The following is a 27,754-nucleotide window of genomic DNA, read 5'->3' as shown; positions in this document are numbered from 1 at the left end:
CTTATTTGTCAACAGAGTGAGCTGCCTTAGCAGAGATTTGTGCTCTCAGAATGCTTCTTTTACATATTATTAATAATTAATTATTGTTTGTTACAGTAACTGGACGCAGTTCATCTCCTGTGTGGTTGATGGTTGGACTGGTTTGTGGAGTCTCTCTCATTATTATTCTCCTGCTCTTGTTGTATCGCTGCAGACAGTCCAAGTGTAAGAGCCTCTTCTTTTCATGCTGTATTAGAGAGTTTATTTACTACATACACTTTAATTATTCACACATATACATGTATTCTGATCTCATGACACTAAATATCAGTGGAACAATTTATACATGACAAACATGTGTAATAACATTTGTCTCTTTCACAGATTCCTGCTTCACCAGGTTGGTAAAATACTTTTTATTATTATTTTAAACAAACATCAGTTACTTTTGAGTTTATTGTGTTTATTTCCTGTTTTAGGTCGATCCAGTCTGAGAGTCACAGTCCGGGCTCCTCCACAAATCATGGAGTCAACCAGGATGAAACTCATGTGTACGACTCTCTTCAACATGGTCAGCATTTAAACCGATCTTTATTATTATTATTATTAATGTTGACTTTTAGTGGGGATAGGCTAATTGATTAATCTAAATTGCCCATAGGTGTGAATGCGGGAGTGAATGTGACTGCGAATGGTTGTCTGTCTCTGTGTGTGAGCCCTGCGACAGACTGGCGACCTGTCCAGGGTGTAGCCTGCCTGTCGCCCTATGACAGCTGGGATAGACTCCAGCGCCCCTGAAAATAAGCGGAAGCAAATGGATGGATGGATATTGACTATTATTAAACCTCCATTAACACAAACATTTCTCAGGTTCAGTTTGTGTTCAGCAGTTTTTCAAAGAACATTTAAAGATCTTACAGTCCTGGTTTTGACTCACAGTGTTTCTGTTTTTGCTCTGATCTTTAGTGTAACTGTAATAAAATGATTAATGTGACCCTGGCTTGTTTTTTTCTTTAGGTACTGCTGACGTCTATGAATCAGTCACACAAGTGAAAAACAGAAATGGTACAGTATATGTGCTGGAAAGCACAGAGCAGTTAGAGATGAAACTTGTTTTTGATTTAATGAAACTAATTTCATGTGAAATGTTTTTACAATCCTGTAAATAAAAATATGAACATTTCAGGTTCAGATGAATACGATGACATCACCTCCTCTCTTATTGAGTTTAAAGATCTTAGAACTAAGAGTGAGTACACCAAAGGTAATTTTATAAAAAGAAAACCTGGTTTGGAAAGTTTTTTAATTAGTATGAAATTAATTTTCGGCGGGCTTATTAATATGAATTAGGTCCCGCGGCATTTTTCTCATGTTAGGAAACACAGACATTTATTCAAATGTATTATTTTGTTCATTTCATCTTTTTAAATCTGTGTATTTAGTGAGATTGCAAAACATTTAAACACCAAACAAATGAAGAATAAAAACATTTATTCATCGTTCTTTGTAAGCTACATGTTTGCTGTGCAAGCCAAAGTAATCTATTACTGGCATTATTAGCATGACAACACATTACAGTGATATCAAAGTGCCACTGCGCTAAGAACCAATTATTAGTCTGGACCAAAGCTAAGTGGATAATAAAGCTGTATTTTACTCTAATTACTTCCTTCAATATTAAACTTGTCACTTGGACATTTCTGATTAACCTGACCAAAGCCTGAGCTTACATTACCTTGAAAAAGTATTAATACCTGTTGAACTTCTACACATTTTGACACCTTTTTTAAATTGAGATTTTCTGTGATAGACCAATACAACGTAGCACATAATTATGAACTGGTATGAAAATGATAGATGATTTTCAAAATTTTAAACAAATAAAAATCTGAAAAGTGTGGTGTGCATTTGTTTTCAGCCACCTGTACTCTGATATCCCTCATTAAAATCCAGTGCATTCAATTACCTTAAGAAGTCACATATTTAGCTGCTCTGTGAAGGCCTCAGTGGTTTGTTAGAGAACATTAGTGAACAACAGCATCATGAAGACCAAGGAACTCAGCAGACAGGTCAGGGATAAAGTTGGAGATAAGTTTAAAGCAGGGTTAGGTAATAAAAAAATATCCCAAGCTTTAAACATCTCAGGGAGTATTGTTCAATCCATCATCCAAAAATGGAAAAAGCATGCTACAACTGCAAACCCGGGGTGATATCTAAAACCTGCAGGACACCAGCCTACCCCTGGTTTAGATCAAAGAATATTCTTGTGTTAGAATGGCTCAGTCAAAGTCCAGACCTAAATCCCATTGAGCATCTGTGGCAAGACTTGAAAATTGCTGTTCACAGTCTGGCTGAGCTTCAGCCATTTTGCAACAAATAATTGGCAAACATTTCAGTCTGTAGATGTGCAAAGCTGGTAAAGACTTGCAGCTGTAAATGCAGCGAGCGGTGTCTCTACAAAGTATTGACGAAGGTGGGTTGAAAACAAATGCACGCCACACTTTTCAGAGTTTTATTTGCTTAAAATTTTGAAAAACTATGGCCGTTTCTCAATTCTCAAGTACGCGAGTACGTACTGGCCGAGAACGCACGGGAGTACGGACTTGCCGAGAACGCGAGCACGGACTCGTGATTTGTACAATTGGAACACCAGCGTACGTGATGATGTCACAGGTCCGGAGTTTCTACTGCCATCCCCTCTTAATTTAACTGTGAGTAACATGTTATGAAGCTTAACTTTAATCACAGCCAAACCGGTTTACTCAGGAACAAATACAACACTCAAATAAACCTAACATTAACATTTGGAAGTGATCGAAGTGACTTATATATCATTTTTAACCTCAGTAGTGAAACCTCTAATAATAAAAATAGTGTACATGTACATACGTGTACATACCTTAATAAAAACAAGCAGGTGAGATGTTAGAACGCTTCTATTTTTATTTTAGTGGACACACAATACTATAGACAGCTGCTGGGGTTTCTTTAACCTGAGTAGTGAAAAGACCGCGGGCGGGGGGGGGGGGGTTGAAAACGATGTGCCGGGAGTCCGCTGTTCTGGACGAAATGCATTCTGGGATATTTAGCTGTCCCAAGTCCACACCGATGCATGCTCGATAAAACGGGCGGCGCGAGAACACATCCGGGACTTTTTCGCGTTCTCGGCTTGATGCGTACTTCGAATTTGAACAGTACTTGGTCTCCGACTGATGACGTATCACGAGTACACGAAAACGCAAGTACGCACAAGTACGCATATTGATAAACGCCCTATGGCTGTGTCCCAATTCAGGGTCTGCACGCTTGAAGTACGCATTTCAAGTGCGATTACGTCACCGCCACGCGACGACGGCTGTCCCAATTCGAAGTGTACTTCAAATGCATACTCCAAATGTATGGGCAGAAATCTGTGCCATCAGAAACTGAATTTGAATAAGTTAAATTTGAATTTGAATTACTCGGATTGAATCTGAATTGTAACTTGAATGAAAGCTTTTGAAAACTGAATTTGAATTAGTTTAATTTGAAATTGAATTTATGGTTTGAAAATGAATTGATTTGCTTTGAAACTGCATTTTATCCTTTAAAAATTCAGCTCTCGAATAATTTCAGATCAATGGCACGGCGTAGAAATTCAGTATCTTCAGTCTTCAGTGGACACTCCATTTCTGGCACAAAACACCTGTAAAAGATGGTCGAATTAGGAGGTGACCCGACAACTTCAGCCTGTCAAACATAGCAATGGAGCAGTATGTTTAAAAAAAAAAAATCTAATTAAGCATGCACTCAGTACCCTAAGAATTATTATGATAGTTAAACACAGTGACAGTTGTATATCATATTATATTACTTCAAACAGAGGTGATCCAGTAACGCTGCACTAATAAATTAGACTAACTATTCACTTTAGCTAAAGTTATTAAGTTCGCTAAAGAGTTGGGATGCTGTGTAAGACATAAATAAAGCTAAAATACAAAGGTTTGGACAGCGTTTTGCATGTTTCCCTACTGTAGGGGTCTCTGCAAGCATACAGGGCTCTGACAGGGTACAAGATGACAACTTTGGAATTCTACTAGAAACAGTCGATCATATTTGTTTGTCAAAGCTGAAATCAGGGCAAACTAGGCTAAATTAGCGTTTTTAGCTAGCAGCTACAATAAGCATAAAGGTTACTGTACGGCTATCATTTGTTAACATGACGCTTGTTCTTATACATGTAATACATTTATTACCAACCTGAGAGTTTATCCGCTGGTCATTCGACATGACGAATGACTTCTGAAGTCTTAATTCAGCTCAAGACGCTATAGATTCCCGTCAGTAACGCTATCAGTCTGTAGTTCTATTAATCTGCGCTTGAACCGGAACCGGATGTAAGTCCCAAAAACTGAATTTTGGAACTGAAATTGAATTGTAGAACTGAAACTGAATGGTGAGAAGTGAATCTGAAATTATTCGAGAGCTGAATTTTTAAAGGATAAAATGCAGTTTCAAAGCAAATCAATTCATTTTCAAACCATAAATTCAATTTCAAATTAAACTAATTCAAATTCAGTTTTCAAAAGCTTTCATTCAAGTTACAATTCAGATTCAATCCGAGTAATTCAAATTCAAATTTAACTTATTCAAATTCAGTTTCTGATGGCACAGATTTCTGCCCATACAAATGCGCCGTCGATTTCCCCAAATATCAAGCGTGGTCCGGTGCACGCTTCGTGGTCCCATATATCCCACAATCCATAGCGCGGCGGTGGGTGTGGATAATTTTGCTGCAAAATACGGCAGAAGGGAGCGGCCGAAGAGTGAACTGTCAAAAGTAAGTACTGAATATGATGTCACTTATTTATGTGCGAATGTTTAAGAACATTAAAACATTACTGTTGGCCACATGTCGGGAAAGTTATGTGACATTAGCGATGTTTGTACTTTCAGCGTTAACTTGGTTTTAAAGCCTTTACTTCTAAATATATATATAGTCGACCTTAATCTTACAGAGAATGTGATGATTTTATGGATAATTAAAGTCAGTCATATATCCACAAACACAACAAGCTGAAAGTCAGTGATGCTGCTCGGTTTGCAGTCCTGAATATGACGGCACAAGCAGGATTCACTGCACTGTTAATGTTAGCTATGTTATATTGCTGCCTCTGTTCGGTGGTGTCGAGCCAAACGGACTTTAACGTGTGTTTGAACGAGCTGACGGTTCACTCGTTAAGCTGAAAGAAAGATGCTTTAATCACAGGAGTCACACATGTGTCCACTGTACCATCTGGGAACTCTTCTTGTTTAGCACTCGTAATAACACAAACACTAAATCCTCCTTCTCTTGTGCTGTTTTGTAGCAGTGTGTACACCTGAGACTGTCACCTGTCTGTCTGTCCTGCACTCTCTCTCTGTTTCTTTCTCTCTGATTGTGGAATAAAAGTATGAACATGTATTTATAAGTTACACTTGTGTTTGAATCCTGCAGCTTATCACACATTTGATTTCCATGTGTGACAACTGCAAGTGTCCAGAGTGAGGACAGACTGAGGGACCCACTGCTGCACATCATCTGTGAGGCTTTGCACCCTGATGATCCACCAGGACAAACTCAGCAGTGTGTGAGGAAGAGGAGGAGGAAGAGCCAGCAGCAGCTGACAGATGGGGAGAATAGACAGACTGTTCCCTGTTTGTGAAGGACTGCTAGGAAAGTTTAACATAACTAATTGTCTGTCCTGAATCAGTCTTATTAGGTAATGTTCAAATAATGTTATCATCCCAGTGTTTTCAGTGTGGGAGAAAGTACTCAGGGCCTTCAAGTTACACACTATGAAAGGCAGCAACAAGTTTAATATTCAGAAACCTAAAGTATGTATCAGCAGCAGAATGGAGCTAAAAATAAATGTTTGTTTCAGTTCTATGAAGCTTTGAGTATTTTGGATTAGTAGTACTGCTGTGTTTGTTGCATCATATTGCTGTAATTGTTTATATGCTTTATATATTCTGAGGTAAGTTGATCTATAGTGTTACATCATATTCTATAAGGATGTTATGTGTTTGTATACTTTCTGCCCAGTTTGACCCATTTAGCAGAAGTCGGCCTGTTTAAGGCTCTGATATCTATTCTGTATGACTTAAAGCAGTTATGACATGGTCTGATTTTCTCACCCAATAAAGGAATATTTCATATATCAGTCTGATCTTCATTCTATCAGAAACAGTTATCACAGCTCGTACATTTGCTTTTTACACATATATGTAAGCACTGAGCTAAATTTAGTAATGCCAACATATTAAAAGAACAATGTTTGTCTCTTATATATAATACATCTGTATATACACTGTCAGAGATACTTGTCTTTGAGTGAAGATTTAAGGTGATAGGAAATATAAATAACTGCAACTCGCATCTTTGACCCAGAGTTCAAGCTCATATGTACATATATATATATCTATATATCTGACAATACATATAATATTGTCCATATTATATTAACATTACCACAGTGAGATGACTTTAGTCTCATGAATAACATTAGCTAATTATTATTTACTAACTAATCTTGAAATGACTGTTCAGTACAGAAATGAAGTCCAACTATCATGTTTTACAGTCCTGTGGTCTCAACTAATCAAAGTGATGTCATGACAAAAATGAATGACCAACAAAACATGTTTTCTCCTTCATTTCTGTCACACAAAGCTGTATGAAACATTTCTCGCGGTTAGTATCATGGTTGCTAGGCAACCTGAACAGCGCGACGAAGGCTAGACCGTCCCATTTCACAAGACTCTCACTTCCGCACTTCCCGTACTTGTAGTACGCACCGTACGTAGTACGCGTAGTGTGCGTACTTCAAGCGTGCATACCCTGAATTGGGACACAGCCTATGTATCATTTTCATACCACTTCACAGTTATGTACTACTTGTGCGGGTCTATCACGGAACATCCCAATAAAAAGATTTAAGTTGGCGGTTGTAAGGTGACAAAATGTGTAAACATTCAAAGGGTATGAATACTTTTTCAAGTCACTGTCAGTCAGTTTCATTTAGTCGAGTAACAGCATCACCGTACAAAACACACCATTGTCTCAAGTATCCCACGTGAGGTGTTAATGATTTTTACTGATACAGAAGAAGATAGAGAAGTGTTTCAGCTTCACATGTTTTGCAAAAATAAAAAATAAAAAATCATCTTTACAACACAGAACACATTACAAATGATAAGTTATGTGTCTGAGGCCAGATGTTTACATGAAAGTAAAACCAGGTGATTTCCTCGTCCACACAGATACAGAGTCTGTCTGCACCTTCTAAACAAATCCTATAAGGTACAGTAACATTACACACCTGTAAAGACTCAAACACAAAACAGAACTTCACTTTGCATCAAGGGGAGACAATGCTTTTATAATAAACTTTATTGTTCTCCAACACAGGTGGGACAGGCATGAGGGGCAGCCAGTGACCCCTCACACACGTCCTTATGCTGATATCCAGGCAGATTCTCAGTGTTTGTAGCTGCTGATTTATGCAGCAAACATTTCCACAGTCCTCTGCAGCAGATTATAGAAACACTTCTTTTCTCAGCTCACGACAGAAGATCTACAGCTGGGACACTGTTAAGTGGTTCTATGTGAAAAATAGTTAAATATTAACTCAAACATGTTCTTGTATGTAAAACAGGTTCAAATGCATGAAATTATATTTGTCCTTTATAGTGGACATTAAAAAACACCACATGTATGAACGATAGTTTACATCTTAGAGCCCTGCTCTCAAACACTGACTCAGATGTAACTGTCTGTGAAACCAGATTTAAGAAATAAGAACTTAAAGTTCATAAAACATGTCAAACAGATTCTCCTTCATGAAGTCCTCGTTGATAAAGTGCTTCACAGACATGAACATTACAGCTAACAGCTGGATTTTCCTGTGTCAGTGCAGCTAAACAAACAATTCAGAACCACTTACTGCTAAAGAGACAGACGGTGAAAGCAGACAGTATATCCTCAGTTTTAATATAAAAGTTATTGTTGCAGCTGAGAGCAGCACAACAGTGACCCCATTAAACTGATGTTTAGTTTTAGTGTCCTTATTTTCACTGAGTTATTGGTTCTGCTATTAGTTACTTTACATAAACTGATGTGAGTCTTTTGACTGAAACTAACCAACTGACCTGGTGATGTGATGCTCTGTACTAACAGAAGATGGCGCTGAACATGTTTTTATAACTTTAAGCACTTATTTCTTAAATTAAGCTTCACAGTCAGAGTTACATCTGTGTCAGTTTTTGAGAGCTGGGCTCCATGATGTACATTAGCATTAATACATGTAGTGTTTCTGTCCCCTTTAATGCTGAACACCTGATGTGACATTTCCACACATTAATTCTGCTCAGTAACTGATTGTTTTACATGTTTTCCATCTTCCAGTTTTTGTGATTTGGTTCATGTAAACATTTCTGATGGTTTTATTTTCATCAAAATATTTTAATTTGCACTTAAGTTTGAACTCTTAGAGATTACACTCACTTTATATTCACAGACTTGTGACCATGACACAAAACTACAGACAGAAGTGGATAAAATCTCAGTGTTACTGGTTTTAGAAATGCTTTACAATAATAAAAAATACATCATTTAGAGTCAAAATATCATAAATGGTAACAAATATAACTGTTATCTTCGGGTTACTCACAGTCCAAATCATCATCTGCATCAATGAATGTCAGTGAGGCGTCCTGAAAGTCGTCACATCTCCTGTTCAGTTACCGTCTCTGAGAATCACTCTGCTCTCCAATCAAATCACTTTCTTCTGTTTATCCTCTGAGTTGCTCTTTGATGGTTATGAATCATTGCTCTTCTTTAAACTGTGAAGTTGTTCCTGTGCTTGGGAGACATTTCTCTTTTGTTCTGGTATCAAATTGCTTCGTGTTTGCTGAGCTTCACCATCTTTCTGTTCACCTGTCAAACTGTTGCTCATGATTCCAGAGCAGCTTTTCTTCTGCTCAGACTTAAAAAATGTTCAATAAGTTTTGTTTTGTCGATTTGCCAAATTGTTGCTCAGTTATTGAGAATACCTTTTTTTCTGTTCTGTAGACATTAATTTGCTCTTGTTTAGTTGTCAAGTTGCTGCACAGTTGGTTTGAGTCAAAGTTAATCTCAGTTGATAGGTCGCTTTGCAGTTTTGAAAAAAAAAATTCTCCTCTGATAAGTTGTCAAACTGTCTTTCAGAATAATTTATTCTCAGTTTTCTGTTTAGACTTTTTCTCAGACGTCTGATTTTCGCCTCTTCTGTTCAGAGTCACTCATCTTCTGCTCAGACTGTGTGTGTGTGTGTGTGTGCGTGTGTGTGCGTGTGCGTGTGTGTGTGTGTGTGTGTATGTAGGTGCATGTGCATGTGTGTGTTTCCAGCTATACCATACATAGACATGCGATCTTTCAGTGAACTTAAACCGTGTGTATGAGGTATGCAGAAAAGCAGAAATAAGCACCTTGCTAAACTATAAAAACAGGAACTTGTAATAGGTCATGTCTCAAACAAACATTTAAAGGTGTGAAGTCTTGCACTTATAAAGAAACAGAACCTGGTGCGTTCCTAATGTATAACATAGCTCATCTCTGGACTAAGCTGCACTCTAAATAAAGAAAGCACATTTTGTCAGCACAGACACAGATAAAGGAAATAGTAGAAGGTTGAAAATAAATCCTCTGACTGTCTGGCCTTTTCTTCATAATGAAGCCATATTAGGACACATAAAGGCAATGATTATATATCTATATATTTTAGCACAAATGACAATATAAAAAATATCAATTCCAACAAAATCTGCCTCTGTTTAGTTTTTCTGTTCATTTGTCCAGACTGACACTTCTTTTGCTCTAAGAAATAAGAACACACTGATCGGGACGGTGTAAGCTACAACCCTATAATCACTTTCTGTCACCGACCTCTCAGCTAAACCTGTGTAGAGTCATCCCATAATAACAACTGGGGTTGCCACGATTCGTTGACTAGTCACGATCACGTCAACTAGCGTTAAACGCCAAAGAAGAAGAAGCCGTCTCCAGTATCGTAGCTGTGTCCAAACTCAGGGGCTGCATCCTTTGCAGGCCGCATTTGTAGGTCGATTACGTTACAGCAACGCAACGAAGACTGTCCAACTTCGAAGACTCCTCCAAATGTGTCCTTTTCCCTAGATTGGAAGGATGGGTCAGGTGTATTCTTTGTGGCCCAACCTAACCCAGAATTCATAGTGCGGCCCAGCCAATTCCAGTTTCCAAAAATGGCAGCACCTACTTTGTTTTAATATTACTCTTTCTGGGTCACAAAATAAACATTTAAGATATTTTCAGTCGAGAATGTAGCTGTGTAAACTTCAAATATCTGCTCGATTTATCAAGACATTACATATTTGCAAACGTGCTCCGACGTTTTCAGAGACGTCTGTTACCCACCAGCTCCTTAGCTGACTGGGAGGTCGAGGCTCACGTTTTCAAAACCCCCGCAGTCTTTCACTACTCAGGTTTAACATGACATATACAGTAAGTCACTTAGATAACTTACAAATGTTGTAAAACAAGTGTTTTATGGAAGCCCGTTTCTGCCAAAACAAAGACTGTTAAACGTGGTGGAAAAGGGTCGACACCTATCCGGTCGTTAAGTGATGACGTGACGAATCCTACTTCCGGGCCTAAAGTAGTCTGCGTTTAATATGGCTTTTGTGTTGTTAACATGTTTAATGTTTTGTATTTTCTTCTATTTAATCTCAAAAAGCTCCTAAAACAGTCAGTGATCACTGTTGACCTCCCTCGGCTTTTATTACCGCTAATCATTTATTTAAGCTCAGTTTTTAAAACCTTAGGATGTAACTACAGCACAGCCCATGCAGCAGTATATAAATGACTAACCTTGTATTGTGGATGGATTATCTCAGTTGTTCTCCTGGCTGAAGTTTGGTCCTTTTACAGCATCCAGCCATGCGATTACATTTGCTCCTGACCACCGAGAACACTCACGTTAACTTTTATTGAGTGGAAAAAAAGTTAGCTTGTTTATATTATGCTAACATAGCTGTGTCGCTAGCGGTCACGTAGCGCATCATTATATACCAGCTAGCCAAACTTCAGTAACCCTACAAACGTCACTGTTGTTTAGTTTTCTGTCTTCATTTATGTTGGAAGTGATAACAGAGCTGTACGTTTTAATTTGTTTCCAAAACCCCGCAGTCAGGACATGCTATATTGTATTTAGATAGAAGCTAGCGAGCTAACTTCCTGCTAACTTCTAACTCCGTTAAATGTCATAAATTCCGTTTTCATGGATGCCTGGATGTTAAACTCAATTGTTACACCTAGTAGAGCAGAGCGCTGATCATTTTATTAAAGATGAAAGACTTTAGACAGTTTTTCAACTCTCAGTAATGCCATAGTGATCGTTTGATATATGGACCTGCAGCGGAGTTTAGGCCCAGACACGGCTAGTGACGTCAGACTTAACGACCGGATTGTAGCTGAGCTGGTTTTCATTGAGCCTGCTCCTTTGCCTCCCTGTGCTCCTGCTCTCAGGGCAGCTGTGGTCCAGCCATCCCATACACCCAGTTCCTCAGGTGAGGGGGGCTAGGGCCCAGTTGATCCCTGCTCCAGTTCCCAGGCCGGCTGAAGCTCTGCTAGTCCCTGCACCCGTACCTGTTCTTCGGGTAGGGACAGCAGCTGCCCAGCCGTCGCCGGTGCCTGTTCCGGTTCCCAGGGTGAGGCTAGCCAGGACACAGCCTACCTCTGCACCCGTACCTACTCCGCGGGTGGGAGCAGCTAGTGCGCAGCAGGCCCCTGCACCTGTTTCTGACCCCGCTGGAGGCTCAGGTGGGCCCGTCCAGCAGTTTTCTTCAGGTTCTGTAGGCTCAGAAAACCTAGCTCCGCCATCTGCTCATCCAGCACCTCACCCACCATTACTACCATCATTACAACAGTCAATACATCTTAAACTTCTATCCATAGCTCAAACATTAGCTCACCTATCAGCCCAGTCACCAGCTCCGTTACCTCCTCAGTCATTTAGTCAGCTGCCTGTACCTGCTGGAGGGTCCAAGGGGCCTGTTCAGCCTTCTGCCTCCGCTGGAGGGTCCGAGGGGCCCGTTCAGCCACACCGTCTGGTCCTGCCTCACCTCGTCCTGTCCGTCCTTCAGCGTCGCCGCCGTTGCTTTTCGCACGGTCGGCCTCCTGACCTAAAATGTTCTCGACTGTTGTGCTGTCGACCTGCAGGCCGGCACCCTGAACCTTTTCGAGACTGTTACCTGGGCCCCTGCGCCTTTCATGGACTTTTTGTTTGTTTCATTTTGAACTGTTCCCAGGCCTCAGTGCTGTTGGTCTCTGGCTCATGTTTTTGGTTTGTCTCGAGCTATGTGTTGGTGTGCCTGGGTCATTGACCCAGAGTTTTGAGTTTTCATTATTATAGTACTTTGGTTTTTGCCTTTATTTATAATTTCTAGTCTTTTGGTTTCTTTGTCAGAGTTGTGCCTTCTGGGTTCTGTTCTGTTCCATAGTTGCTGTCTCCCTGTGTCAAGTCTGCGTCTCTGTGTTATGTTTCCTGTTTTACTTTGAAGGACCTTGTCTTTTTATATTGTCTTTCCAGTTCGAGCCCCAGCTTGGACAGTCTCGGTCGTTGTGTCCTTGGGCAAGACACTTCACCCGTTGCCTACTGGTGGTGGTCAGAGGGCCCGGTGGCGCCAGTGTCCGGCAGCCTCGCCTCTGTCAGTGCGCCCCAGGGTGGCTGTGGCTACAACATAGCTTACCATCACCAGTGTGTGAATGTGTGTGTGAATGGGTGAATGACTGGATATGTAAAGCGCTTTGGGGTCCTTAGGGACCAGAAAAGCGCTATATAAATACAGGCCATTTACCATTTACCATTTTCTTATGTTAATGTGTCTGGTTTTGCTTTCCCTGTTTCATTAAGCCTGGTTTGCCCCAGCTGTGTTTCCCTCCTGTTACCCATTCCCTGACTGCTCCCTCTGTGTATTTAATCCTTGTGTTTCCCTGTGTCAGTGTTGCGATCTGCCCGCATTCATGTTCTGTGTTCTGTCTGCCTGCGTAAGTTTATTTTGTATTTTAGTTCAGCCAGTTTTCTGTTTTGCCATCCAGCATTAAAGCTGTATTTAAGTTCACCTTTTGCTTCCGTCAGTGTGCATTTTGGGTCCTTTTCCTGCCTGCACACAGTCTTCACATGGCACTATGATCTTGTCTTTATTTTTAGTTAGCACTTACCTTAAACACTTGAAGCTGTAAGCTAATGATAGTTATATAAGAGCAGACGCATGCTGATGCAATAAGCTGTACGTTTTACGTCCAATTGCTGCATAAAAAAATAATGTGTGACTAGTCGACTATCAAAATAATCATTTGTGACAGCCCTAATAACAACTATGCATTCAGAATTTTCCTCTATACAGTATAATACTAAACAACAGTAAACTGGTCTGTTTCCTGGCATCATCTGATGTTTTTGTAAAATCTTTGGTTCTGTTGTTCTGTTTTTCTGCTGCTCTCTGTAAAATTATTCAAAGACAGTTTTGGTAATGAGCTGGATTAGATCCTAGAAATATGTCACTGCAACCCTTTAAATATGTGTTATAAAACCCTCCACTCTTTACTGTTTTATCTTATATGTGGGAAAATGTTTTTTCATTCATTACAACATTTATTGCTTGACTTTGTTTTTGTTTAAATTCTCTTGCCTAATAAATTATATAAATTCAGTTTGTCAGTAAAACTGTGAGAAATAAAATCCTTGTTGTTTGAAAGAGCTGACATTGTTGTTCTTTGGTGTTTTTGTTTTTCATGCCTCTAAGCAAACTTATAGGCAGCATCCTGCAGTAACCATAGCAATCTTTTTTCAAATCGAGCCTACTTTTTTAAATAAAAGTGTTTTGTTTCTACTTTCTTACTGCAAAATTTTCAAGTTATTTATTTAGCCTACTTTTGTTTCTGGGCCGAGTAAAGTCATAGAGGAAAAGGTTAAAAAAATAATAATCAAATATGTGTCAACAAATCATTTAATCATAAGTTGAATTTTGACTGTTTGCACCTTTTAAGCCTCTGAAATAATCCTCGTCTTAAATCTGAAAGATTTTAGGTTCAATAATTTAGAAATAATCTTACTGCTGATGCAGCAGACGTCAGTGCACTTAAAACGTTTCCTCTGGATCACTTTTGTCTCCTTACAGGATTAAAATGATCGGTGATTGTTTGTATGAATGAGCATCATTTCTTATACAATACACAGGTCACAACACTGATATCACAAACATGCTGTTGTAATTTTTATGTTTGTCTGAAACAGGTCTCTGTTGTAAATGAGACATTATGTATCAGTTACTGCAGGCGACGGCAGTTCAGCACTAAAGGGCCACTTTTTTCTCATAAATTTGCCACTTTAATGTCGAAAAATGTTCCCTTCTTGTTTTCCTCATAGAAATGATGAATAAAAAAAAACTTACTGGAATAACCGACACAAAGATGAAACAGTATTACTATTACTTATATGGTTTGCCATGATAAAAGCATTTGTAATGCACAAACCTGCCCAAAAGCATTTGTCCACATTGTGTCAGCATCTCTAAAATGAGTTGAGATACGTGAAAATGTCTGAGGCCACATTTGAACTTTGGGTCTTTGTTGGAAAATAAGGAAAAAAATCACAAAGTCACTGAATCTTTTTCTGCAGCCATGAAAGTTTAAATGGTTTCTTTTCAGTCCTTCAGGCTCAGAGCTGAATTTTGAGGAGCCAAACTGACTGTAATGCTGATTGGTAAGACTGAGACAAAGAGGCCTACTACACCTGCTGCATGGCCTTTTATTACCCAAGCACCTCCCATTAACACTCCCACTATTCCCAGCACTGCTGAACCTCTGAGGGACCTCAGAAATCCCAAACACTACATTATGTTGTTGATTTTTTACTTTGTTGTTGTTTGTTTGTGTATACAAAGGCTCACAGGCTAACCTATAAACCCATACCTGCTATACTATACTATGTTGAGGTGGTGTGTGAGATCATCTGTAACTAACATTCACCACATTCATACTCCAATGGATGCATCTGACAGCAACGTGCGGTTAGCATCTTGCTCAAGGATATTTGGCATGCAGACTGGAGCAAACAGGGATCGACCATCGACCTTCCAATAAGTAGGTGACCTGCTCTGCACCTCACAGATCATTTGGTTCCTTTTGTCAGCGATGGTGTAGGTGTGACGTTGGGTCGTTGCTGTGGCACAGAGACCCTCAGGAACTGGGTTGGCAACTCATTTTCCTGAGAGGCCACATGAGAACCAAGAACTGTTGTAAAAGCCACACAAATAAGCTGAACTCATTTCTGCTCCAAATTAATTTTATCTTTTTATAAACTGTTGCTTCACAGTTTACTGTTATTACACTGCACTGTTTTAGGCAGCATTGCCAACACGTGTCCAAATACACAGTGTCAAACTCAACAACTTGAAAACTTGATGAGATGTTGAGCATCAAATGCTGGACTCTGAATGTTCATAATAAGTGACTTTATTTACAGAAGTGACACCAGGTGCTTTAAACAATGGTGAAGGGAAAGGGAGCTCCAGGGAATCCAGGGAAGGGAAACACATCCAAATCAGAAACACGACAAAGGAAGCAAGAGAGAACCATGGTTACTGTAACTAAGGTAAGTACAACAATCCAGCAAAGACTACAGCTCAGCCACCACCTTAAGCATCGGATGAGGATGATGAGCAGCAAATGCTTGGGCCACAGGAACCCGGAGTGGTGCACCACCCAGGTGGAGAGGACAGCAGGAGAGAGAGAGAGGAACAACAACAGCACTGACAGGAAGTCAGAGAGGACTGGAGGACCATGACATCAGTTTCTGCATTAAATTTAAAGACATTAAGATCAAACCGCAAAAATGACAATACAGAATAGCTACAGTGCCGATATGTGTGTAAAGGGTTGGTGGTGGTTACTGTCTGTTCTGCCACAGGCTTATTTTTAATCTACTGAACGGCCTCATTTTCGTCTCGGCCACATACAAAAGAGGAAATGCAGCCTGTGGTTTGAGCCAACAGTGTTTTTGTGTAGCAGTGTCTCATTTTAAGCCATCAGTATCCAGCAAGCATAAGGTCCTAAAGCACACTGCACCTTATTGTCCTCTTCATACCCTGATGAGGACAATACTTTAGAATATTAACATGTCAGTAAGATGTAAAAGTTTAATGATTGAGACCATGAACATATGCAGGAAGTGTTTAAACTCTGACCTGTAGATCAGACTGTGACAGGAAGGATCACTTCTCAAAAAGACGTGAATGATGGAAAATATTGTGTAAACATTGTTATTTGTATAACTGCAAGTTCACACAGAGCTGCAGTCTTATCTGCACCATCTCTGCACTGAAACAAACCTCAATGATCTTTAGTTGTTTTCTTCATCAGCCTGCAGAGTTAAAATGAGGAAGAACAATTCATTATAGAAACTGTCCTTTAACTGCTACATTAACTATTTGCAGGTAATAAAGTAAAAGAAAAAAAACTTACACATCTTTACTATAACAGTGTCAGAGCTGACAGGTGGGGAGGTCCAGATTAGGAAGAAGAAATTAGAAGAAGGAAAGAGATTTTTAAAAAAAAAGAAAAAAGAGGAAACAACACAGAAAACAAACAGCACCTGAAAGAGAGCAGAAGGAAGACGTAGGCCTGAGGACAGGGCCCAGGGCTGTGATCACATGCACATAATATACAAGGACAAACAACCATCCACATCAACCCACTGCTCTAAAACACTTCAAAAACTCTGGTGTGAATGTGGTGCTGTCTTATTCTTGTTATCAAACCTCAGTAAGTGTAAAGAGGAACTGGAAGTTTGATCCAGTTATAAGTGAACTGTTCAACATGTGGTTTGTTGCAATGTTTTGTGCATTTTCAAGATTTAACCGGTGGCGTCCACATATGTGGACATCACATTTTGGCTTGTCTAGACCACAATACTAAATTTTGCTCTACAAGGACCTGATATCCACTCACGAGGACATTTTACTGCCATTGTTCTATCGAATTTTCAAACGAATGTCCCCATATGTGGATATCAGGCCCTTGTACCCTGTAACTCAGTTTTCTTCATTTGTTACCATCGAGGCCTGAAACTATCAGCTTCATAATAAAGGTCACATTTGTTTGGTAATCTGAGTCCTGCTTTGCATGGGTGGCTGTAGCTCAGGCGGTAGAGCAGATCATCTACTGATCGGAGGGTTGTTTGTTCAATTCCTGGTTTCCCCTAGTCTCCTTATCACATATCCTTGGGCAAGATACTAACCCCAAATTGCTCTCCGAGGCATCCATCGGAGTATGAATGTGTGTGTGTTTGTCAGAAAGCACTAAGAAAAATGTGCTAGTATGAATGGGTGAATGCACAAGTTGTGTGAAGCGCTCAGAAGAGTAGAAAAAGTGCTGTATAAGAACCATTTACCATGTGGGTCTGCTTTTTGAACTGACTCTGAACACAATCGCATGATCTTGGTTGGTAACATGTGGTGTTCAACACAAACATCATTATTACAGTGTTTCAATCATTATTTCACATCATCAGTTTGTTTTATTTTATTGTGTTTACATGTAGTCAGAGGCTAAGGTCAGTGTGCATCTGTACATACATGTCAAAGCAAGACAAAGAACAGTCTGCAGAATAAATGAGTTCCTGCTTTACTTTGAAATTACAACAGATAATAAATATAACTTTGAATTTATCTATGAATTTAATTGTTACTTTAGTTGGTGAAACATAAAGGTCTTTAGTCTCACTTCAGCCACACACTGAGTCATTTCCTGTGTTTGGGTCTCCATCAAACTTAAAACCAGAATTTAACCACAAGGTGAAAACTTTCACAGGTCTGAGGTCAATGGAGCCTTTTCACTATAGTACTGCATGATGATGTTTCAGCTAAGAGTCAAATAAAATAAAGACATTTTTATGCAGCCTAAAGTAAGAATTAACTTTAATTCATCTGTTAAACAATCAAAAGGAGAAAAAATCAAATTTAAAAAGGCTTTAGTGAAAATACAGGCACCAAAGTAGAAAAGCTGTTTTGGTATATTCACTCTCAGTGACTCCCAGTCTGCAGAGACCTGCCAGTAGACAAATAATAAAGGATATTGCACCCAAAAAATACCCCAAAAGGGCAAAACATGTCTCTTTACGTGAAGCAACACAACAGCTTTGTATATTATAGAGAAAGGAAACAACACAACACAAGAAACAAGCTTCTATGTTTGCAGTGGACAGGAAATATAAACATGTCAACCAACTGCTGCGGTCAAAGCTACAGGAGCTGTTTGAGTTTGTGTGCAAGGGAAGGAAGCACAGAGAGACCAATCAGAATAAGAGCCTGTAGAAAAACTCTTGTCATGTCTATATTAAACACAACTTCTCTTTATCTGCAAAGTAAAACTGTTTGTGATTATCAGTGGATCAGAGTGCAGCAGGCTGGATGTGACGATGGGGCACTCTTTGCTCTGCATGATGGGCTTTTTCTGTAAGTACACGTCTGACATTGTTTGAATGGCAGCGATTAATGAAAATGTTTCTGATCTGTGAGAATTACAGTGAGTCACTGCTTTAACCTGTTTACCTGAGAGCTGGAACAAAGCAGACTTGTGATTCTTTAAGTGTTTAAATGTTTGATACACTGCTGCTTTTTGCATCACTTATAGTTACAAACTGTGTTACAGCAGTTTGACTTTTTATGTTTATTTTATTTTATTGACAAACAGATTACTGGTTAATACTGTTTATCTTTAATAATGTCTTAATTTATTTTTGTTTTGATTTTGTCAGTTGTATAATGTCTGATGAGGTTTTATTCATTATTTTAGTGCTCAGTACTGTCATCTGTGGAAATGCTGAAGGTAAGAAATGATTATTTTCTTCCAGTTCATATATGTAGCTGTTATCTCCTATAATGTGCTCAATAATATCCTCCCTGTGTTTACATGTTATCTTCTGCACAGGCTCAATGCTTCTATTCAGCCTGTGCAGTTAAACATAAATGGCTTCAGTAAGCACTCCATGTGGAGACTGTGGTGTTCTTCAGAGCTTTTACTGATGTACCATTTGTACCACTTTCATTCTGTAAAACTGTAACAACAAAACAGAGCAGGTACATTTAATCTCAGTGTAGATGCACAGATGTCACATGACCAATGCAAGATCATAACATTAACAATTAGGGTTGCCAACTCCCTGAAAAATAAATAAGGGACACCTCGTGGCCAGGGCCGGGCGACCCGATTGTCTTCACCCTTCCCAGTGTGGTGAATTTTTTTAGCTCTTTTTTTTGTGTGTGTTAAATTATTTTTTCAACCATTTGACTTGAAGTTGATTTAAGTAGATGCATATTCTTTGTGATATGAACACATGGGAAACAAATGATCATTTAGTCATTTATTTTTTAAATATAGGTAAAAATAGGTCTCTTTCTTAATGAGAAGCCTGTCATGCTTAACTTTTGAGAATATAAGTAAATCTTTCTTTAAAAGAACTCTGTCCTGCTTAACTTAAAATTATATAAATTAATAGAAAACAATAGAACGAAAAACATTCTTGTAACAGTGCACATTTAGTGCATTTAGTACAATTGGCTTCAGTTGAGGTATTATTTCAGCTTTTCTAATGCTAATCAGCTGCTCCCGTTTGTAAACCCGCTTGTTCCCATGATTACGCATCATAACTCATCATCATTATTCATCTATGTATCACTTTTATGTATTAGTCATCTATTTGTTGTAATCATCTATCCTTGCAGTTGTTTATTACACAAAATAAATCATATCATCACACTTCTGGTCACATAGCGTTGATATATTTTGCACTATGCTACTGTATATTACTGTATACTTCTATTCTATTGTAAATATTGTACATCTTATTACTCTGTTCCTCTGTCTCTCTTGCTGCACTGAGTGTGTGTGTGACAAAAGAATTTCCCTCGGGATAAATAAAGTTCTTCTTATCTTATCTTATATTCATTGCACATGCCCATATTAAAAAACAATTATTAAAAAAAACAATGTTTACATACCATATCTGCTTCTGCCTGGTGGACAACAAATTGGTTAAGGGTTCCCCAAGCTTTCACGCCCCTCATTTTCTTCATGTGCCCACCACTAGAAGCATGCTGCTTGATGTCAATCAGTCCACCATGGCCTATGGAAAAAGTGCGCCGGCACACAGTGCAGTGCGCTTTATAGGTGTAATCACGCACTTTTTCCAGCCAGGTGTTTTCCTTTTCCCATTCCTCCCAGTACTTTTGCAGCATTTTTTTTTCTTTCTCGGAGGGGAACAAACATTGCTGGTCTAAGGTGTACTGTCGTCCGAGACTTGCATCGCAGTGTTGGCGTTTGTTTCCCTGTTGGCCTTGCTTCTTGTTGTGGTCATCTGCTGTCTTCCGGTATTTTCTCCGCAAGCGACCTTTCCTCGACCAGTGAGATAAGTGGTCATCTGAATTGTCATACTTGTGCGTAAGTGTGCTGTCAGCGCATTGGTCACAGAGCAAGAGAGGGGCTGGGAATTATGTTTTCAACCAAAGTGTTAATTCCATTAACATTTATAGACTACTTTTGATTCTCACTGTATTACGGGACAAAGTGCGTCCCTTTTCAGCTCAATACGGGACGTGTACTTTTGTTTCTAAATACGGGACGATTCCGTTTTTCAAGGGACGGTTGGCAACCCTATTAACAATAAATGGACAAAGCCTGTCAAGTAATGTAGGGAGAACCACATGCTGACATGTTTTATGCTAACAGGCAAAACAAAGCACTAACAGTTAGCTTACAGTAGTAATGTAACAAACGTCATAGACCCACAAGAAGGACAGAGCACTAATATGTAGAAACAATCCATCATCTGCCCAAACTTACACTTTATCCCTTCTTAAGAGCAACAGATGCAGAACTATCACAGACACGGAGCTCTAGCCATTATTACTCGGCACTTCCTCCATTTAACCACTAGATGGCGGACTTTGACATGGACAGACCAGGAAGAAGCGGATGAATAAATGTGACCCGTCATATAACAAACTTGAAACAAACTATATTTCAGGAATAACCTGAGGGACAAAATATTTTAAATTATACAGCTCACACTCCACTGAAAGTATTGGTTAAAATATTAAAATGATCATATCAAGAGTGCAACCATGTGAGCAGATGTTTCACTCAGCTGCTACACAAACTTTATATTTACTAGAGTTTGTTGCCTTGAAACTGACTGATTTCCTTTTCATGAGTATTTATCTGTCCATCCTCACAGAGCACGGTTATGATTCACAAGATGCTGATGAACTGGAGGATCAATCTAATTTATTACAGCACAGCGTGATGAGTTTAGGGTAAATGCAGGTAACTCTAATCTGAAAAGAGACTCAACCACAGGTCAGTCAGTTAAAGTCCTGCCTGAAGACTTTAATCAGTCTTATTATGAATTTTTACTCTGTTATTTATAGTGTCAAGGTGTGCTGTCTGCCTTAGTGTCCTCTTGAAAAAAACCTCTAAAAGTTGTTAAAGTCATAAATGAAAAAGGCTTCACATACACAAGAGTCTTTCATCATTTTAGTCTGAGTGCTTCTTCCTCGTCTTTTTGTTTAGTTTTTAAAAAAAAATTATTTCCTTTTTAATTTGAAGGTTTGGTTTCTTTCATGTTTAAATTGTCCTGCTGTGTCTTCTCAGTCTTTGTGAACACTCACGTGTGTTCATCTCTTAGTTGTTGCTATTGACAGTTTATTTATTTCTACTTTTACGTTTTGATTCTTTGTATGTATTTTCATTTTTAGACGATTTGGGTATTAAAGTTCAGTTTTATTTAAGCTATTTTGCTTCCTGCATTTGAGTTCACACCTCTGCACTCCACTCATTGTTACAGAGACACATATTTACAAGTCTGTGGACTCTACTGGAAGAATGGACACAAAATACTTTTTTCTCAAATTTGGTGTTTCTATGATAGTAGCTTAGTTTGGAGATTTTACTGTAGCAAAGTCATGTGTAAATATATTAACTCTTGTGTGCATTTTATTATCTCTGTGTGTAATCAGGTTTGTAAATATGTCAAAACATCTGTGTGCATAGATATTATCAGCTGGAAAGTCTTAAAGTTTTGCCTGAAGCACTTAAAATACAAACATGTGGTGAAGTTACAGCTCACCTGCTTTCCAGTTATCTGTTTTATTACTTGTGACTTTTGCTGCACGTCTGCTGTGACAGATCCACAGATGAGTGTGGAAGGTTTTCTGTTAGTCATGTACATTAACCCTGAGCTCAGGCTCACAGGCTCAGGCTTTCTGTCACACTCAGAACAAACCACCAGGTGGCGTATTACTCAGCCAGGCTCACCTGCTCTTCACCTTGTATTTGACTCACAGTTGCAGTAGGAAATAAAACTGCAGCTGGAACATCTGTGTGGCAGATATGGTGGGTTTCTCCTTCTTCCACTAAAAGGACCACAATAATAGCCTCATATTTTTCTAAGTTACAGAACTTAAAATCAAGGCCACTCTGACAGCAGACAGCACAACCACACCAGCAGGGGGCAGTGTGACGCTGACCTGTGATGTGAAGGATTCTGCTGACATAGAATATGAGTTCAGAAAAACGTCATCTGAAAATGAGATCATCTCTTTTATCTCTAAGGGTGCAATCTCTGTCTCTGATGGAGGCATCTACACCTGCAGAGGAAGGAGAAGAAACACAAGTTTAGTCACAACTGAAAGTGATTCAGTCGTCATTCAGGAAACTGATGAGTTTAAAAATTCTTTGAGAGTTGAAAAAGGTCTTCTCCCAGTTGTAGAGGAAATCACTATTCACTAATCACCAGCACTTAAACCACTAAATCTGTCAAATTATTAATTATTAGGCTCAGTACATCGTTTCACCTGTGTTCAGTCTTCAGATCACTTACAGACACAGAGGAGTTCATGGTGCTGTTTTGTATTTTTAGAGTGATTTAAAAACAGTTTGTGCTCCTTTCCTGGTTACTGAACCTTTACTCTTAGTTTTTCTTTGCCAGTCTAGTTTTGACTTTGATGCCACATGAAAACTTTGTATTTCACCATTTAAGAACTAATAATCAGTTTATGAGAGCAGAGCAGCCTCCAGCTTTGAATCCACCACTGGAGGTTTAACAGCATTGTTAGCAACAGCTAACTGATGACTCATGGATTATATGTTTAGAAAGGTGTAATATGTAAATGTAAAGATGTAGAAAAAAGCAAATACTGAAATATAAAGATCTTCAAGTCAAAACTATCAGTGTGCTTATGATATATTTTTATTTGATCAGCTCCTCCTAAGCTCACTGTGTTCCTACAACCATCAATGACTCAGATATACAGCGGTGAGACAGTCACTGTCAGATGTGAGATTCAGGGAGGTGAAGGAGCTCAGTGGACGTATGAATGGAGACGAGGCCAGTCAAGCATACATTCAGCATCCACAGAACACACATTTAGCAGTGCTACTGAGTCTGATGGTGGAGAATACAGATGCTGGGGCACAGGTTCTTTCTGGACTGAGTGGAGTGATGTCATCACATTGACTGTATTACGTAAGTTGAACATATTTCTCGCATTTTAATTTCAAAAACAAAACAAAATAACTTCAACCGTACTGTGTGTTTCTTTTTTAGTTTAGTATCTAAAGCTTTGTACAACAGTGTTTAATGCCATTATAATACCATTCAGTAATCACTCACAGTGAAACATCTGGAATAGAAAAAAATCAAATTTTTTCACATGAAATAATAAACTTTCCCAATTTCTTTATGTCTTTTGCTGCAAATGCAGAGTTTGCATCACTGGTTTAAAACTGAATGTGAGCTACTGTCCTCCAAATAAACTCAGACAAAACTTTAAATGTTGTTGTTGAAACACTTTGGCTGAACAGATGCTGAACAGATGCTGAACAGATGCTGCCATCAGCTTCTTCTCTGCTGGAACATTTCAGACAATAGCAAAAAAAAATTCAGGAGTAAAAGAAACTCAGCTGTATTACTGTCATGTCCTCTCTAGAAGGCAGAGACCCAACATGAAAAGACATCTATTTTCTCTGAGTCACAATCAGCCACAGAACAAAACGTTTCTATACAGAATAGATGTTTTGATTATTCCACAGATTTATTAAAACAACATTAAGACCAAAACACACAGAAGACACAAAGTGAGACAGAAACAGAAAACTCAGGGTTATTGATTGTTGTCATTCACTCTGCTGGTAGATTCTAAATATCATCAAATTACCTTTTTTAATTTTTCAAATAAAAATGATTAAAAATGATAATTATCATTAACAAGAGCAATAAAAACCAGGACAGTTTCAATGATGATTTTCTATAATTCTGCTAATGATATAATTTATGTGAACAGCTCCTCCTAAGCCCACTATGACCCTGCAGCCACCCTGGACTCAGATATACAGCGGTGAGACAGTCACTGTCAGATGTGAGATTCAGGGAGGTGAAGGAGCTCAGTGGACGTATGAATGGAGACCAGCCAAGTTACACACACCTCCAACATCCAGAGAATACACAATCAACAGCGCTACTGAGTCTGATGGTGGAGGATACAGCTGCTGGGGCAGAAGAAGCTCTTCCAGGACAGAGTGGAGTGAACTCATCACAATGACTATATTATGTAAGTTGGGCATATTTCACCTTTGGTTTTAATTTCTATTGCACAATGTTTAATGCAAAAACACAACAAAATGTCATGTCTTTCAATAAAACTGCAGGCTTTGTTCTCATTTTAGTATCAAAAGTAGCGTAAATTAAATTTTAAAGTTTTACATAAAATCCACAGCAATCACTCACAGTGAAACTGTTATGATACGGCTGTGTGGCAGGGAGGATGTAGGACACAAACGCAAAACAATCAACAGAGGAATGAACTTAAAGGCTGCTTTATTGCAGTGGTATAATTTTCACGAAAAGAAAAAAACTTGCAAAAAGAAAATGAAACTAAAAACTGGGAACTAATAACAAAAACACTGGGAAACCTGTAAACTAGCAACAGAGATCTCAGTGAGCACGGAAACACGCAGCATGGTGAGGGGACGACGTGACACTGACAGAGAGAAACACAGGTCTAAGAAGAAGCGAAAAGAAGCTCTTCCTGGACAGAGTGGAGTAATATCATCACACTGAATGTAAAACGTAAGTTGGAGATATTTCACTCACACTATGTGTTTTAATTTATTTTCCAGAATGTTTCATTAAAAAAGACAAAAAAAAATTGTCTTTCAACAACACTGAAGGCTTTTTTTTGTTTATTATCAAAAGTAGCAAAAAAGGTTTTGTTGTACTTATAGAAATAAACATTAATCACTCAAAATGAAACATCTGAAGAATGAAAAAGATTTTGTTGGTATGAAGAAAAAATTAAATACAAATGTAATTTTCCCAGTTTCTTCACCTCAGTAGCTTCACATGTGCAGATAGATCAGTTAGTTCATTTGTTTTTATCATTTTTGATGTGAATTCATTGAAGTTTCAGGTTTGACTGTAATTTGGCCTCATTTTATTAGAGACTGGTCTGCTACATTAGCCTTTCTCATTAGAGGTTACACTTAGATTGATTCCACTAACTGATGTTCATGACATGAATTTATTTATTAATTTTAAATGAATCACAAATAATGGTTTTGTTAAACGTCAGAACACAATTTCTTAAAGACCTGCTTCATAAGGTTTTTATAAGTTATACATTTTGCTGGGCCCAGCCTGCTTAATGTTTTTAAAGTCTCAGTATGAAGACACTGCTAAAAAAATTATTTATATCAAATGTTGAAGAAAACAAATGGTGACAAATCTACTGCTGTGTACACTAGAAGGGGCTCAGTCTTATTTATGCTTCCTCTTGGACAGATAATTGAGACACATGCTGCATCTTTTCATGTTCATGCTAATGACACACATACACAGTACTTGCACTTAGACCATGTGACCTGTGATGATTTCTCTTAATGACTGTCTGTGTGAGGTTCAAACTAAATGTCAGCTAATGTCCTCCAGCTACACTCAGACAAAACTGTAACGTTGTCATTGAATCTCCTGAACACATGCTGCCACCAGCTGATCTCTGCTGGAAGATTTCAAGACAACAACAACAACAACAAAAAATCAGAAGTGAAAGAAAAATACATTTTTGTCTCCTTGTCACAAGACAAAAGCAGTCATATATTTATCTTTTTAGGAAATAATTCAAAAAGAATAAAAAATGTTTTACCATTTAAAGACAAAGACACTATTTACATGTCTTATTTCCTCACACCTGGATTCAGAGGAACCACAGAGACACGTTAATATTGCAAACCATGCCGATCCTAAAAATATAACACTGTGCAGACATGGATAAATATTATGATTAGATAAACTGTTTTATTTTTCATTTCTTTTTAAATTGTGCACAAGACCCATGACATGTGTATAAACTATTTATTACATTTTTATATTTTTAATGATTGAAATTTAAATTCTTCTCTATAAAATGGTGCAGAAGACATTTTTACTGCTTAAATTACTGTTTGTAATTATGCTATTAAATAATGGCAAATATAACCTAAGTAATTATTTGGATATACATTTTTAAACAAAGTAAAGCCAATTAAAATATGTCTCTGTGCTGAGACCTGGTGGAACTAAAAAGGTTTTAATTCTTTCAGCTGACTGAAAGCTCTCACCACCTGCAACAGTCACAGGCAGCTTCCTGCAGGAACCTGGTTACAGCAGAGGTCTTGCATCTATTTGAACCCTTTTATATACCAACACCTCACTGCTGATATTTATGGCAGCTCTGAACTATAATTATTTATGGTGGATCTGTCTCCTCCTGTGCTTGTTTATCATCCCCTCAAGTTAAACAAGGATTTTATTTCCACCCTTTTACTTGGAATCATATAAAAATTTGACTGCATTCTAACTCTTGGGGATTTTAATGTTTGCTGCCCATCAAACTCCTAAAAACCACCCTTCCAACAGATGACATGAGTTTTACAGTCTATTTAAAAGTTTTGCTAGACTGACTTGATGACATAAAATCATGTTTGCCAATAAATTTTTGGAATGTAAACAATCAAAAAACAGATTGTATTATTTGAACCTTCTGACCCTCGTTTTGCTCTTAAGTGTAACCTTGTTCCTCTGAAAAAGTTCAGAAGTCCCTTTGTAAAAACTCTGCAGGTGATCTTTGATGACAGTTTCTCATTTGAGAAATAAATAAGTTCTGTTGTAAAAGCCAGACTCTGCCTCCTGAGGGCCTTTGCAAAAATGAAGAACGTTTTGTCATCTGCTCACTTTGAGAAAGTAATTCATGCATTTATTTCATCCAGGCTAGTGTGATATGCTTTATTTTGGTAGCAGTCAGGCTCTAATGATTGTTTAACTGTTTGTTTTTAAGTCTCTGAATGGATTCACTCCCTCAGAGCTCTCTGATCGTTTAAATAAGCAGACTAAAACACAGGCTAAGACTAAGACTGGGCCTTTGTGATTGATTTGCCTGAACTTTGGCACAGTCTGCCCTTCAAATTACTCTTTGATTACCAAATAAATAGTGTGTAGAAAAAAAAATACATTTCCCAAGGGGCCTCCCTCAACTAGACACATTTATTGACATAAAAGACTCACCTCCTCCTCCTTCAGATATCAGTGGGCTGGTTCAATTCCAGGAGTGTGGGTGTGGGGAGAGGCAGTGGGACAGCTCAGCCTGAGCC

The 27,754-nt window shown here is 38.5% G+C and overlaps 1 protein-coding gene across 1 annotated transcript in view; it reads left to right on the top strand.

Annotated features, from left to right (window-relative positions):
* The window catches only part of LOC116311487 (basement membrane-specific heparan sulfate proteoglycan core protein-like), a 681,374-nt gene that overhangs the window by 554,862 nt on the left and 98,758 nt on the right, over positions 1 to 27,754 (top strand). The window contains exon 8 of the mRNA XM_039599749.1: positions 24,459 to 24,681. Within this exon, the coding sequence (XP_039455683.1) occupies positions 24,459 to 24,681 (223 nt within the window). The remainder of the gene's footprint in view (positions 1 to 24,458; positions 24,682 to 27,754) is intronic.

Source organism: Oreochromis aureus, linkage group 3 (genome assembly GCF_013358895.1).
Source record: "Oreochromis aureus strain Israel breed Guangdong linkage group 3, ZZ_aureus, whole genome shotgun sequence".
NCBI classification, from domain to species: domain Eukaryota; kingdom Metazoa; phylum Chordata; class Actinopteri; order Cichliformes; family Cichlidae; genus Oreochromis; species Oreochromis aureus.
This window is presented reverse-complemented; position numbering and strand designations above follow the sequence as displayed.